The sequence below is a fragment of the Ostrea edulis genome, chromosome 7 (assembly GCF_947568905.1).
Source record: "Ostrea edulis chromosome 7, xbOstEdul1.1, whole genome shotgun sequence".
NCBI classification, from domain to species: Eukaryota; Metazoa; Mollusca; class Bivalvia; order Ostreida; family Ostreidae; genus Ostrea; species Ostrea edulis.
The window spans coordinates 37,593,359-37,608,730 of NC_079170.1; the positions used below are offsets into that span (position 1 = coordinate 37,593,359).

Below are 15,372 nucleotides of genomic sequence, written 5' to 3' on the forward strand. Positions count from 1 at the left end.
AAGCAACGATCTGCATAATCTACATCATCACGTTTAGCTGGAAGTATATATGTGTACACGCCAAATCGGAAAAAAAGATAAAAACTCAAGGAAACAATACATTTCTAGTTTCAGGAATGAATTGAGTCCGTGAATTGTTTGAGATTCATACGGATATATCAATAATGTAATCCCGTATTTTACAACAACAAAAATTAAAACAAGTGCATGAAAGGCAACTATACCCAATAGTGATCAATGTCATAACTCCCACAAGGAATGCAAAAAAAAAGAGCAAACACAGAACCCTTGACTTAACAAAGGTGAGATCAGGTGCCTTGGAAGATTACGTATCCCTTGTCGACCGGTCATATCCACTGTGAGCCTCATGTCCCGAGCAGGCAAATGCAGCAATCCGCAGTCAAAGTCAGTGTGCAAAGAACGGCTTAACAATCGCTATGAATCAGTTCTAACAGCATTTGACCCAATGGTATGTTATATGGGTAAATTAGATCATCATTTTGGCAATAGAAATTTGAGAAATGCTGACTTTAAACGAGACTGTTGAAACCCCTGTAACATCAGCGTGTTTGTTCAGTAGCCTGCCTCGATTTACATACAAATATATTACGCAGAACACCCTTTAGGGTATCGATTCACCTGAGATATATCAATATTATATTCAGGTGATAATGGAATATTGCAACATAGATATGGGAAATTGATGATGGAGAAGCTGAAATCATCCCGTTTGTCATAAAGACGAGTTTTTAGTTTCCAGCCAATATCCATTTTCATGGATATATCCATTCTTTAAAGTGTTTTCGATGAAGGATAGGATTTCCAATACATCTATGCTCTTTCCTTTATTATAATTTTTAGATCATCATATGTTCTTTTCTTGTTGGGTTTTTTGGTCCTTTGAATGCAAGGTGAAGATAACGAACAGTGATCAATTTCATAACTCCTACAAGCAATACAAAAAAGATACTTGGGCAAACACGGACCCCTGGACACACCAGAGGTGGGATCAGGTGCCTAGGAGAAGTAAGCATCCCCTGTTGACCGGTCACACCCGCCGTGAGCCCCATATCTTGATCAGATAAACGGTGTTATCCGCAGTCAAAATCAGTGTGCCAAGAACGGCTTTACAATCGGTATGAAACACGTCAGACAGCATTTGACCCAATGTGAGGTCGTATTGACCATAGAATTTGCGAAATGCTGACCTCAATCGAGACTGTTGAAATCCCTGTACCATCAACTTGTTTGTCAGTAGCTTACCTCGATTTAAAAACTGACTATACCCAGAACAAGCTCTTGCATATCGAATCAGTTGAGATATATAAACACCATATGCAGGTGATAATGGAATATTGCTACATAAATGTGGGAATTTGACGATGGAGAAGCTGAAATCATCCCGTTTGTCATACAGTCGAGTTGTCAGTTTGCCGTTAATGTCTACTTTCAATAAAATATATAAATATGAAGCAGAAGTGGACGACTCTGTGGTATCCTTTATTTCGAGCTCACATGGATATATCAAATCGACATATGATTGAAAGCTATCATTGTTAAGAGACAAAACGTCATCGATATATCTATAGGTCGAATTAAAGGTCACAGCGAGAGATTTTTTTCTTCTCACGTAGAAGTTTTTGAATAAATTCTGCTTCATATGAATATAAAAACAGGTCAGCTAACAAAGGAGCACAATTCGTGCCCATGGGAATTCCAACGGAATATATTTTACTTATTGATGGAAACTTGATTCATTTTAGCACATCAATACACGGTATTTGAAATTCTATAAAATAGATCTTTATATTTTTCATGATTATTTTTCCAAGTTTAAGTTTCTTGAAAAAAAAAAAAAGAGAAAAAACCTATCATTCTGTTTAACCCTCTAGAAATTTTCTGAACGTTTCAAAAGAGATCAGGTTCAAAATGTTCATTATTTTTATTGGCAACATGGAAATGTATTCATAGATTACTGCAGACGATAATGATATAATCGAAACCTTGCGGAGATAATGACTGAATATTTCTTTCCATAGTAAAATTAAATTTGAATTTACCTTCACATAGTATAGAGTTCTACCAATTCAGACGTAAATCGTAAGTGCAAGGACTATGGCATGTTTCGTGAAACGGTCGCCGAACTCAACGTGATCGTAAACGTAATCGTATGTTCACGATCTACGATCAGATATCTAAACTAAAATTTTACGGAGTTGGTTTTAGTTGTCTTGGTTATATACCCCATATCATTTGCATCCTACTTTATTATGGTGAAATCAAATTTCCATTCGTTGATAATTATCTAGGGACATCACCATTTGTGTGGAAACACGTTCTGCAGTCATCAACTAACGCTTCGTTTGTTGCCAGTCTTGCTTGTGATGACGACATGGAGACCTTCTCTTTGACCAATGATGGAGTTAATCAGTGGTGGTATGTTGAGCTGGACAATATTTTAACAATTGGTTGGATCTATGTCAGCGTTGGTACTGGTAATAACAATTTTATACTTCTTCTCGATTTCACCAGTACTGCTTAATCAATAATTGTAATAATCTCTTTGTTTTTTTATTTCCAAAAGCGGATTATGAAATGTATGTTGAAAATACTGAACACCAAAAACCCTTGAAGTACTTCTGTCTACCTGAGCGAAGTAAACTAAGATCACTTGAACGATTGATGACATGTAAATATCCAAATTTTGTCATCGAGAACGTGAATAGAATAACTATTCGTCAAAAAGGAAATGGATCATTGAAAATATTTGATGTTAAACCAATAGGTAAATACAGAGGGATGCAATCCTAATTTCCATCAAACATATCCTCTGTATACATCGTTCACTTTATCTAATTTACTCTACTTTCCTTCAAATTTAATTCTCTTTCTCCAAAATTATATTTCATAAAGATTTTCTATTTTTATCTGCTTTTAAGCAAATAATGAAGAATATTACATACATTCAATGATAGAAAAAGAACGATTTTATTCGTCTATTTATGCTTCACTATCTTCCCGCCTTTGTTTAGGAATATCTCCTTTGAGTCAAACGATCGTACTGAATTACACGGATTCCGAAGCCTTAGACGGCGACATGGAGACATATTACCATTCAAACGAAAATGATAAGGTCTCCTGGTTCCTGAAATTGGATAAAAGCTATGCGATGAAATGGATACTTTTATCAGTCAGGGGAGGTAAATGTTTGATAAGTCATTATAAGTATACTTGTTCAAATGAGAGGGATTCACAGCGGATGTAACCGGTCGAAAAGAAATGTTTACTCCTCCTCCTTCGTACTTGACCCCATCTTTGATATCTCGAGGAGTATGTGTTTACCATGTTCTCTAATGTTGATGAGAGATAAGATATTTGAGATTGATCACCATTTGTTGTATTCAATTCTTTGTAACCAATCAAGCGTAAAACATAATTTTCATATGACCTTCGAAATTTCACAAGTTTCGTTCGATTCAAATGTATAAAGCTCACGGCGGGTGTGACTGGTTGACAGGGACCCTACTTCTGGTATATCGAGCAGTTTGTGGTTTCCAAACTAACTATTTTGTGTTACTTATAAGATTGATGAGATTGATCACTGTTCGTTATCTTCACCCTTCATTCATTGAATTGACCTGAATTTTCTCAATATGTTGTAATCCTATTGTGATCTGGGTTGGAAAGGTCCTTGCTACACCTTGCTCTAAAATATAAGACACCATGTCAAAGCAGGTGTATCAAGTTAAAGATCCCTCCATGCTCAAATTCCATAAGAACAGTGCATAGAGTTGAATTTTTAGCACTTCACTGGCAATGGTGACGTTTTCATGTGAGTGATATTGTTTTCGAGAGGGACCTTAAACAATATACCATTTATCAATCAATATCCTATAATGAAAAAAAAAGGATTTTAAGGAACAGTGATCAATTTCCTAAATAATATAAAGAATATGAAATATAGAGCAGGTCAAATACAGACCCTTTGCTGTTTCAGCATTAGTCATATCATGTCATAACATTGCCTTTCTAGGGCTCAGAATTACAACTGTATTTTAAACGAAATTGGAATTAATTCCACTTTTGGTAATCGTACTTAAACTCAAACTGTCCATTCAAAAACGAACTTCAAAACCATCATTTAGTTTAGACACATTTAATATTCCGGTCAATGGATCGGATGAGTATGTGTTACGTACATATGCACCTATACTGGATTTCTAAACTTCATAATACCCTTACAAAGATAGATTGCTGGATCTAGTAAATGCTCTACCAAGCCACTATCTTTGCTACTCACAAAAATATTAACAGCTTTGAAGGAAAAACTTCAACGGTACTGTGTCACTACATACGCTAGAAGTGGTGCAAATTCATTGTGGACTGTGAAAACTTCTAGTAAACTTGAATTCGCAAAGCTTTTAGCAAATGAACAACATCAAAACGTATTAATTTTCACACTTTGTACTACCATTCCTCACGATATATTAAAGACTGAAGTTTTTTTTACATCATGGAAAGTTGTTTCTTCAACAGAAATAGAAAACGGAAACATTAATATCTAGTGATCAATGACCCAAACAACTACTTTGTTAAACATCACTCTGATTCCACGCACAAGTTCTCTATAGTTGAAAGCAAAAATATGCTGGAGTTCTTCATTGACAACATCATCAGAGTCTTTGGTGACCAGGTCTTCCAATAGCCTGTTGGAATTCCCATGGTCATGAATTGTGTTCCTTTGTTAACTTACCTTTTTGATATTTTTGTGATGCAGAATTTATTCCAAAACGTCTACGTGGGAAGAAAATATATCTTGCTGTTACCACGAAGTCGTCCACTTCTGCTTATACTTGGATATGTTCTTGAAAATATACACAGATGTTAACGGCAAACTAACAAATCAACTTTATGATAAACGGGATGATTTCACCTTCTGAATCGTTAACTTCCCATATTTATGTAGCAATATTCTATTATCGCCTGTATATGGTGTTTATAGGACTTAACTAATTCAATACGCAAGGGTTTATTTTGCGTATCATCAGTTCTTACACCGAGGCAGGCTACTGAGAAACAGGTTGATGATGCAGGGGTTTCAAAAGTCTCGTTCAAAATCTGCATTTCGCAAATTCTGGTGTCGATATAACGATCTAGTTTGCCTATACAACCTATCATTTGCTGACGTTTTTCATACTAATTGGTAGGCCGTTCTCTGCTCATTGATTTCGACTACTGATAACTCCGTTTACCTGATCAAGACATTGAGCTCTTGACGGGTTTGACTGGTCGACAAGGTATCCTTACTCCTTCTAAGGACTTGCTCTCACCTCTGGTATATCCAGGGTCCGTGTTTACCCAACTCTTTATTTTGTATTGTTGATAGGCATCTTGGAATTGATCAGTGTTCGTTATCTTCACCTTTCTTAAGGTACCCATGAGGAGCAAGTATTCCCTGTTAATAGGTTGGACCCATTTTTAAGACCTTTATCTTGATGAGGTGATATATGATAAACAATTGCTATACACTCATGTACTGTGATCATTTATTTTATGTCAAGAGCTCTTTCTTTTATGTCTAATCATGGAATAATGTCATTTTTGTCATACAACTCTGGGGTACGTTTTATAATAAATCATTTTTATTATAAAATATATATCAATGTAGAATATATCCCCCTCAGCTATTCATAAACTGTACTCACTGATTTAGTATCTCACATTGATTTAAAACATTTTCTCTTATATCAGGAGACTATGAAGTACACGTTGAAGATAGTGACTTAACAGCCAGCACGTCCACATTGTGTCGGAAGTTCAATTTTACCGGATCAGATTTCTTAAAGAAAAACGAAAAGGCCTTGGAATGTTACACAGAATTGACAGGGGATATAATTAGAATAAGAAGAACAGATTATGGACCACTGAGGCTGTTTGAGTTGCACCCCATAAGTAAATATGATTGGATGTTTTTAATGTATTAGTACTTCGTTAGTAATGAATTTTCTATAATATTCCATTCTATTAATATTTATCGATCTAAGTATTGTGAAATATAAACTACCTTTCAACTTGACCAAACAGCATAGAAAAACAGGTTGAGTCACATAAATGTGAATAAAAACATATCTTTTGATAGTCTATGTCAAATAATGGTAGCAAACAGTATCTCTGTAAAATCATCTTGATATGATTCTGATTCCAGTTACAACTATTTCAAGAGCATGTGCAATGCATCACGGTACATATTTTTCAATTTAAAACAAAGTATCAAATTATAGCCTGTCTTACTGTGATGAAACTATACTTTTAGTTTGTCCCCAAAACCACTACGGACCAAACTGCGCTAAATGCAAAGCAGAGTGTGTATCCTGTAGTCCTATCACTGGTGTATGTTTGAACTCCACATGTAACCAGAAAACAGGTATATGTGAGGGTTGGAAAACAGAAATGGCTACACACAGCATCGCCTTTGACGAAGACACACCCATTACTAAGGAAATGAACGTCATTCAAGGTATTTGCTAATATTTCATAATCACTGATAGTGTGTAGTGAAGGTTTTATTCATAAGATGAAGATTATTGTGGCAAGATTTTGATATTGATATTAAACATATCAAAAGCAAAGACAATGTTATTGCAGTTGCCTTATCATAAGTGTGCTCTGTTTTTGCATTTGTTCGTTGTCTTAATTTGTTGCAGATATGTAAATGTATATCCATTCAGGTTTTCAATTGTGAAGAATTAAGTTTTCATCGCCATTCAAACGTTTTAATGGGGTGTTGTATAATATATTTGTACTTGATTGACACCTGGTGTTGTCAGTTAAGTATACAAGATGACGTAATACCTGTGATAAAAAGGAAAACTCTGTAAACTTCATTTTAATATAAATACACTGTAAATCTTGTGGTATTGGGCACTCGATTAGAAGATATTGAGCTAAATATCGGGATTACTTTGAGTGGACTTCACAGCCGATTTGTGACCGTTTTGTACATGAATTCCTCACGACATTAAACCAGCATTGGGCACCGATATTGTATACCTATTATAAGTTAATGATTTCTTATCCTTATATTTTTTTTTCAAAAAATTGTATATAAATTGTATAATTGTTTTTGAATATCTTTATACTTAATTCTTACTGGTCATATGATAGGTTCTGACCCATAACAGTAGGATTTATGCGATTGATTACTTTTCATTAACTTTAAGTGTTCGGCACATATAAAGCCGTTCGTTATATACTGATTTTGACTACGGGTTGCTCCGTTTACATGATCAAGACATAGGCTTTAAAGCGAAATAACGGATCAACAGTGGATATTTCCTTTTTGTCCTTTACTTACTTTTGTATCTTTTATATGATTTATGAGATTTATTTTTGATGCATATGCTTAAATATATAAAGTAAATTCCTATTTAAGAATGTATTTCCGATTTATATTAGTGAATAATGAAACGAATCAAACTAAAAACATTACTATCAGGTCACATGGAACATGCATTCTATCAACAATTTTGAAATTGACTATTACAAATCTTCATGACGTACAATGTATAAGACTTTTTATTCCAGGCTTTCATTGAATACATACCCCTTTATTATCAACTAATATAAACTAAACTAGTTACTGAAACAAAAGCATTTTAAAAACGATTATTAAGTACGGGTAATCTGTAGATTTGAAAACAGAAAGGGATACACACAGCACCATCTCAGATGAAGACACACCTATTACTAAGGACATGGACGACATACAAGGTATACTCTGATATCTTGTAATCAACCTGATATCACTCTATTAGCGTGTAGTAAAGTTTTGGTATGATTCTCTTGTGTTCGTAAAAAAAAAATAAGCATGCAGTATTGTACATATACAATGTGTATTATTTGGAAAATTTATATGTTGTATGCGTATTATGGACATGTGTAAAAGTAACGTATTTCTTCAGAGGTCAGATCCAACAGAGGGGACCAGACTCAATCGATCATAGTGCTGTCTGTTCTCGTGGTGATAGCTGTGTTTTTGGTCTTTATTGTGGTTTTCCGCTTTAAAAAAAGGTAACCGTTTCACATATCACCGAGCAAGGCCAATAATAGAAATACCCATAGATATCCAAGTCAGCATTTTGCAAATTCTATGGTCGTTGAATATGTAACACTCCAAAGAACGATTACACTCCAAATTGCGATTGTCACGCCAAAGTACCATCGTCTGCGCCAAACACAGATGGTATGACATGCCAAAGTGCGATGGTGTGAGACGAATGTGCCATAGTGCGATAGTATGATACGGCAAAGTTCGACGGTACACACTAATGCTCCAAAGTGCGATGGAGTGAAACACCGAAGTTCGTTGGTTTATAAACGACACAGTGTATTGGTACAGACTGTACCAACCGTGTGTTTTTTCACCAAAATATCAGTGTAAAATCCACGCATAATACAAGACACTGGCATTGCATTTCCCCGGTACTATTTTGAAAGACGTTAAGAATGACGTCACAATGCCGTGACATCACAAACGTTACTGAACCCTGCATGATCGGACTTTGGCGTTCGTAACGTTAACAAACCATCGCACTTTGGTGCAGACCATCGCATTTTGGGTTGACCATCACACTTTAGAGCGACTATCGCATTTAAGAGTCTTACATATATATGATGATCTAGTTTGTCAATACAACCTGCCATAGGGTCAAATGCTGTCTGACGTGTTTCATGACGATTTATTTGCAGTTCTTGATAACTCCGTTTACTTGATCAAGACATAGGGTTCACGGTGGGTGTGACCTGTCAACAGCGGATGCTTACTCCTACTAGGCACACGATCCTACCTCGGGTTTCTTCAGGGGTCCGTGTTTGTCCTACCTTTTATTTTGTATGAGATTTTGTAGGAGATATGTTATTTTCACTTTTCTTAAACAACCTAATTATTGATTTCTATGGTTTTCTCAAGCTGCGGGCTCTATTAAGGGCATGGGTTACAAAATTAATTAAATTTGTAAATTCTAGTGGCGAAATGTGCATTTCTGTAGATTCCTTATTTTACGGAAGTATTTTATATCGCAAAATTGCTAGTAGATGAGAAAGAGTGAGACCATACATGAATTTGTTAGTGGTCTGTTGATTTAAGTACAAATACATATTTCTCAGCAATATGTAGGAATATACGGTACATAGAATAATGATTCTGAATTACTGTTTCTCGTCGTCTTAAAATTTGTAAATTGCCTAATATCTGTGCTCATTTAAGAACGAAACCTCCAAAAGTGGAAACAAATGAGGAAAATGTCTTTTCCGTGGAATTCCATCGAGTAGAATCAAGAACTGAATCCGAACTAGAGGAGATTCACCAGAACGAGGTTGGCGATGTTGAGGATGAAATCATCACCGTAGAGTACAGTAATCTGACGTCACAAAGGGTCTCCGTTGATCAGTTCATCAGAGAATTACCAGAAAAAAGAAGTAACGGAATACTGGAGAAAGAATTCGATGTTTGCATTCAGTTTTGTCATTACTTTCGTACTCTAAGTATTCATCAAGGACTTATTAAGTCAACAAAGCATTTATAGTACATTTTCTATAATGATAAAAACACAAACCTATTTTCCCTTCATGAAAACATGTACAACACTCAATAAGTCGTACATGTATATTGTATCATTAAATGAATGAAATAAACTCTGATCTTTTTCCATCATACTGAATTTAATGTATTTGAATCTTTCTGGTTGATTATAGGAACTTCCTACTGGACTACTAGAGTCCTATTCCAATGCTCTGAAGGTTTCCAGTAGAAAGGGGAATCGATACAAAGGAATTTATCCGTGTGAGTACACACTTAAGGACATTTGCGGTGTTTCTGACGTTTTCTCTGAAAAAAAAAATCATTGTGATTATTAACAAAATAAATTCGATTTTCTAGAATTACATCTTGTATGAATTGCGATGTTTTTCGCAAGCAATCTTTAAAGGAAGCACTAACGCGCTTCATGAAGTATGCTGGTGTAAGACGTCCCAGTTCATGTCCTCATGTATTTTCAGAACTGAAATTCTTTTCTTTAGTATTCACCATTTTAGTGTTAAGACTTGTTCAAATCTCACGGACATTTCTTCTTACATTTCCAGTTTATAAAGAAGAAATTTGTTAAGTACTCCTTTCTTACTCGTTATGTCATTTTAAGAACATTCACGACATGCATGACAGTTCTGTGATTTTCTTTCTAAAACATGTTCATTAATTTCTTCGATTAGAAGAATGCTTTTATGAATAGATGGATAGATAAATAGATAGATAGATAGATAGATAGATAGATAGAAAGATATATAGATAGAAAGATATATATATATATATATATATATATATATATATAGATAGATAGATAGATAGATAGATAGATAGATAGATAGATAGATAGATAGATAGATAGATAGATAAACAGACAGATGGATGGACATCAGACTTGGTAGCTTAGTGATTAGATCAAAGGTTTGAGGTTTGATACCCGATTGTCCCAATGTATTTTATCTGTGTCTTTGCTACAGTAATGTACAATTATTCGACTTCCTGTGATATGTAATATCTGTCTTTACATATGTACTTGCAACAATCAGAAATTATTTCTATTGATTATCCTTTTTCAGATGATTATAATCGCGTGAAATTGATGAGAACATATGCAAATGAGAACGATGACTTTGTCAATGCATCTTACATACATGTAAGTATGTCATCACGATACTCACAAAATCACTAGACATCATTTATACTATGATATGAATGAAGAATTCCTAGGGTTTGTATTGGCCGATAACTACAACAGCACTAGAGGCCACTTGTTATACTTTCTTGAATGAATTCCCCACGGGCTAAATACCATAACAATCAAACAAACAAGGAATTTATATCTTCCAAGCGAGGTCAAGTTTCAATGATTTTTTTTTCAGGGTTTCAACAAAGAGCGAGCGTACATAGCCGCACAAGGTAGACCCACTATTATAGAAAACACATTTACATTTTCAAAAACAAAAACGAGTCACTAATGCAAACAATTTAATTATTTAACCCTTAATTCTATTGGATGGATAAGAACTATGTTTAAGAAAACTCACATATTTGTGGTTGTTTCATGAAAATTGATTAAGAATCGATCACTAAACCTTTAAACACAAATAGGTCCTTTTAATCCGAAGACGTTAGAGGATTTCTGGACGATGATCTGGCAGAATGACGTCACAAGGATCGTCATGCTGACCAACCTGTACGAAGGAGACAGGGTAACTGTTCTAGAATTGGTAGAATGACTATTTGAATGATTGGCGGTTTTATATTGGTTAAGCTATGACCCGGATGACAGAAAATCTTAATCAAAGACAACAAACAAATATTCAGAAAGAAAATGTCGTAGACTAGTATGTTATTTGGCAAAATATCAATAACATAATTAAAGAAAGCGTTTGTTTACAATAAAAAAAATCCCAACTTTCAATCATATATATCCATAAAGCAGTATCCATTATTTGTTTACTGCTGAGCTGAATTCAGTCACAAGAATAAATCTTTTCATCACACTGTTGAAATATGAAATCCCAAATCAGTTTAGCACAGTTTAGAGTAATGTGAGGGTATGATTTAAACATTGCAGTTTTAACCACAAATTCTAAAGTCTGTTTATATTATGCATCTGGTGCATCAAAATTGGTACCGTATAAGTTTTACATTAAAGCACACTTCTAGAAGGGTCTGTTTTACAAAGCAAAATATGAAATTGGTTACTAATGAAAACTCCCAAACATTATGTTAGGCACTTTGTTAAAATAGGCATTCATAAAAACTGTAAAGCTTACATGAGTTGATATCAATAAGCAATGCTTGGATAATGAATACAGTACGCATACACTTCATTACAATATACAGGAATAATACTGATTAAATTCAAATCATTTTATCTGAATGCAGATGGGTCAAACTCAACTTATGTTTCTCAAATTGGATAGTGATCCTATCAAACATATCTGTGTATTGTTTTTCTTTAAATTAAACACGCTAATAATCTAACCGTTTGCCGTCTTAAACCATTACGGTCTACGTGTTTCAGATGAAGTGTCTTAAGTACTGGCCGGACACGGATCTGGACATCGGTCAATATACCATAAGACTGGACAATGTGGATGTGTACGACCACTACGTGCTGAGATATATGGTTGTTCATTGTCAGGTGCTTCTTTCCTCTGTTTTCTACACCACACACCAAGGTGTATTGAAATTTAATCATCATTTGACATTTGTTAAAACTGCTACAGTTAACATACCTTGTAATCAATCTCCATATCGCCATGTGGGACATATCCCTTTCTTACATTAACCTGTACTTGTATTCATTCTAAAATGTAACACTCTATACATGTACATAATTACACTGCAGGAAGAGGAGAGGAAAGTGACCCAGTTTCACTTCACCACCTGGCCAGACAATTCCATTCCTGATGATCCGACGTCACTTATTTACCTCCGTAGTCTGGTCAGAGATGGGTTGATCACATCTGATGGACCTATAGTTGTTCATTGCAGGTATACGAATTACGTATTACCTATCATTGAAATAAGATTCTTATATACAGTGTAGTTCATTATAAAAACAGCTTCATACCAGGAATCACGTTATCATATAATTATCTTTGATCTTGTAGCGCTGGAATTGGGAGAACTGGAACATTCATCTCATTTGATTACCTCCTTGAAGAGGGCGCTGCAGAACAGACAATTGATGTCAAGGGATACATTGCTTCTTTAAGACAGCAGCGCGGAGGATCTGTGCAAACGTGTGTAAGGCCCATATATATGTTGGCAATATCACATGCTTCGGGGTATCCTAGCAGTACATTCCCAACGTTTAGATTAACGCGGTCACTTCAGTTAAAGTGCTTTCACACTACCCGTATCTATTCACCGTCTTCCTCATGCACTGGGTGTCTTTATGTGCTGTTTGTCGTACATGTTTGAAAGAAAAGAGTTGATACAACGAATAGTGATCAATCTAATATAAACTATAACGAAAACAAATTTTACAACAATGCAAACATGAACTCTAGAAAACTCCAGAGGTCGGCATATGGGCCATGGGGAAGTGAATATCTCCTACTGATAGGTCACACCGCCATGATTCCTGTATTTCTACCAGCTAACATCATCATCTAAAGAACAACACAACAGTTGGCGTGAAACACGTTGGAGATCAGTCAACCCAATTATAGGTTCTATAAGCAAATAACATCACTACAACGAGCTTTGAATTTTGAAACCGCTGATTTGAAGCCAATTAAAACTTATTTGTGTCTATACCCTGTATTGGAATATGACAACGAACAAGCTGAAGTAATCCTGTTTATCATGAAGTTGAGTCGTCAGTTTGCCGTTAGCGTCTTTCTTCAATAAATATTAATGTTGACATGAAAAGGGACAGTGTATAAATATTGCATGTAGTTAAGCGTAACATTGAAAATTTTCACCCCGAGAAAACCATTGTCAACCGAGGCGTAGCCGAGGTTGACAATGGTTTCACGAGTGGTGAAAATGTCAATGTTACCCTCAACTACATGCAATATTTGTTTTATTATACTGAATGTTATGTAAACTGGAAAGCAGAAAAACTTACATGCGTTGAAGTTTGATCAATCACTGTCATGCGATATTTCGTATTTCGATGCGGGTACTCGCGTTTATTACAAATGCTCAAACGACGTCGTCTAGCAATCTACGGCGAACCGTACGCGCATAAATTTGACGCATGTGATAATTTTTAATAATATTACCCGTTGTCAAGTACTGTTACCTGTTGCTAGATACTATCACCCTGGGGCGCGTGTTTTCTGTTCTCAGAGGGTAACAATATGATTTTTCCAAATGCTTCTCGACCAATCAGGTTCGAGTATTTTACATGAAAGTATAATAAGATAAATTACACCCCATAATAATGCAAAAGAGGTCAATTAGTAAAGGAGCACAAATTGTGTTCATGAAAGTTCCAAGACACTACTGGATGGAAGACTTCTTCGACATTGTTCACGACCAACCCCATGGTCTTTTTACCTCAAATTCAGAGTACATGTGCGTAAAATTAGAGTAAAGTTTAGCGAAGTAATATTTAGGATGACTGATCAAAGATTTTGATATTTACGTGTTCCAGTTTCATTAAGGAAACAGCGGTCTATGATGACAAAATATCTCATTTTTAATTCATCGTGACTATTGATGACATAGAGTGTTGAAAGGTCGTACGTTATGATGATGATGATGCTTTTTGAATAGGTACATTTATCAAAAGAAATTTTGATTATCCATATTTGATTTACACCACATCTCACTTTACGTCTAATTCTTCTCATTCACAGTTGTTAATATTTTTTCATGACAAAACATACCTTAATGAAAACTTAAACCACAATTGCGGTGTAGGGACTCTGGGTTGAAGTGAAAATTAATCATTCTTAATTATAATTGACCGTTTAGGCACGTGGATCTGAAATCATAATGAAATTCTGATAATTTATCTTTTCCTGTACTCAGAACGATCCATGCCAACATACATTCTCCGGTGTTGACTTTTTTCTTTTTATGACAAATATCTTTTGCTAGAGCTTTAATTTTAAGATTTAGAAAGATTTGAAGGAGAATATATATATATACATGTCCCTTGTATTATTTCAGGACCAGTACATCTTTCTTCATGAGGCACTTGTGGAAGGATTTTCAAACAGCAATGTTCACCATGGTTGTCTATCTGTGTTGTAACATCTTGGTGTACGAGAAAAATATAACCAACTTACACGCAAATAGTTTGCTTCATTTTCACATAAGGAGACATAAATATGACAAGAGTGTTTCGATGTCACGTAACAGGAACATAAGAATACTAAAGTACACTTTATTCCTCGTACATTGCTCATTTGTACATTCTATGCAGATTATTGTTTCATAGTATGATTTTTCTCATGTCTGTTTAAAACAAATCTCATTCCTAATAAGATATTTTAATTTTTTTCATTTTATGAGACCACGTTTTAACTGTTACTCATTTTGACTGTGAATCGTACATTGACAGGAGAAACAGCGATTCACTAGATTTTTTAAAATTCTTACGACGTACCCATGGCATTTGAATAGGTCGTTGGAATTCAACTGAATCAAAATACCTTGTTAATTTGAATGTAGATCTGATTTTTATGCACAGCTGTCTAATTCAGAACACAACGAAAAGGATTCCTTTGTAAGAAAGGTGAAGATAACAAACGGTCTTCAATCTCAGAACTCCTATACGGAATGCAAAATAGATAATTGGGAAGCAGGGACTTCTTGGTATA

At 35.0% G+C, this 15,372-nt stretch overlaps 1 protein-coding gene across 7 annotated transcripts in view; it reads left to right on the forward strand.

Moving 5' to 3' along the window:
• Nucleotides 1-15,036, forward strand: part of LOC130048086 (receptor-type tyrosine-protein phosphatase alpha-like) — a 34,048-nt gene extending 19,012 nt beyond the window's left edge. The window contains exons 2-17 of one of the 7 annotated variants that reach the window (XM_056144238.1): nucleotides 2,310-2,495; nucleotides 2,585-2,785; nucleotides 3,033-3,200; nucleotides 5,752-5,952; nucleotides 6,314-6,517; nucleotides 7,690-7,770; nucleotides 7,962-8,070; nucleotides 9,266-9,506; nucleotides 9,754-9,841; nucleotides 10,657-10,733; nucleotides 10,960-10,996; nucleotides 11,189-11,289; nucleotides 12,111-12,230; nucleotides 12,438-12,583; nucleotides 12,703-12,834; nucleotides 14,720-15,036. In XM_056144238.1, the coding sequence (XP_056000213.1) occupies nucleotides 2,310-2,495; nucleotides 2,585-2,785; nucleotides 3,033-3,200; nucleotides 5,752-5,952; nucleotides 6,314-6,517; nucleotides 7,690-7,770; nucleotides 7,962-8,070; nucleotides 9,266-9,506; nucleotides 9,754-9,841; nucleotides 10,657-10,733; nucleotides 10,960-10,996; nucleotides 11,189-11,289; nucleotides 12,111-12,230; nucleotides 12,438-12,583; nucleotides 12,703-12,834; nucleotides 14,720-14,990 (2,363 nt within the window). In that variant the 3' untranslated portion in view covers nucleotides 14,991-15,036. Of the gene's footprint in view, nucleotides 1-2,309; nucleotides 2,496-2,584; nucleotides 2,786-3,032; nucleotides 3,201-5,751; nucleotides 5,953-6,313; nucleotides 6,518-7,689; nucleotides 7,771-7,961; nucleotides 8,071-9,265; nucleotides 9,507-9,753; nucleotides 9,842-10,656; nucleotides 10,734-10,959; nucleotides 10,997-11,188; nucleotides 11,290-12,110; nucleotides 12,268-12,437; nucleotides 12,584-12,702; nucleotides 12,839-14,719 lie in introns of those variants that run through there. The other 6 variants (XM_056144240.1, XR_008796915.1, XM_056144239.1 and 3 more) reach the window with 6 other exon arrangements.
• The last annotated feature ends 336 nt before the right edge of the window (nucleotides 15,037-15,372 follow it).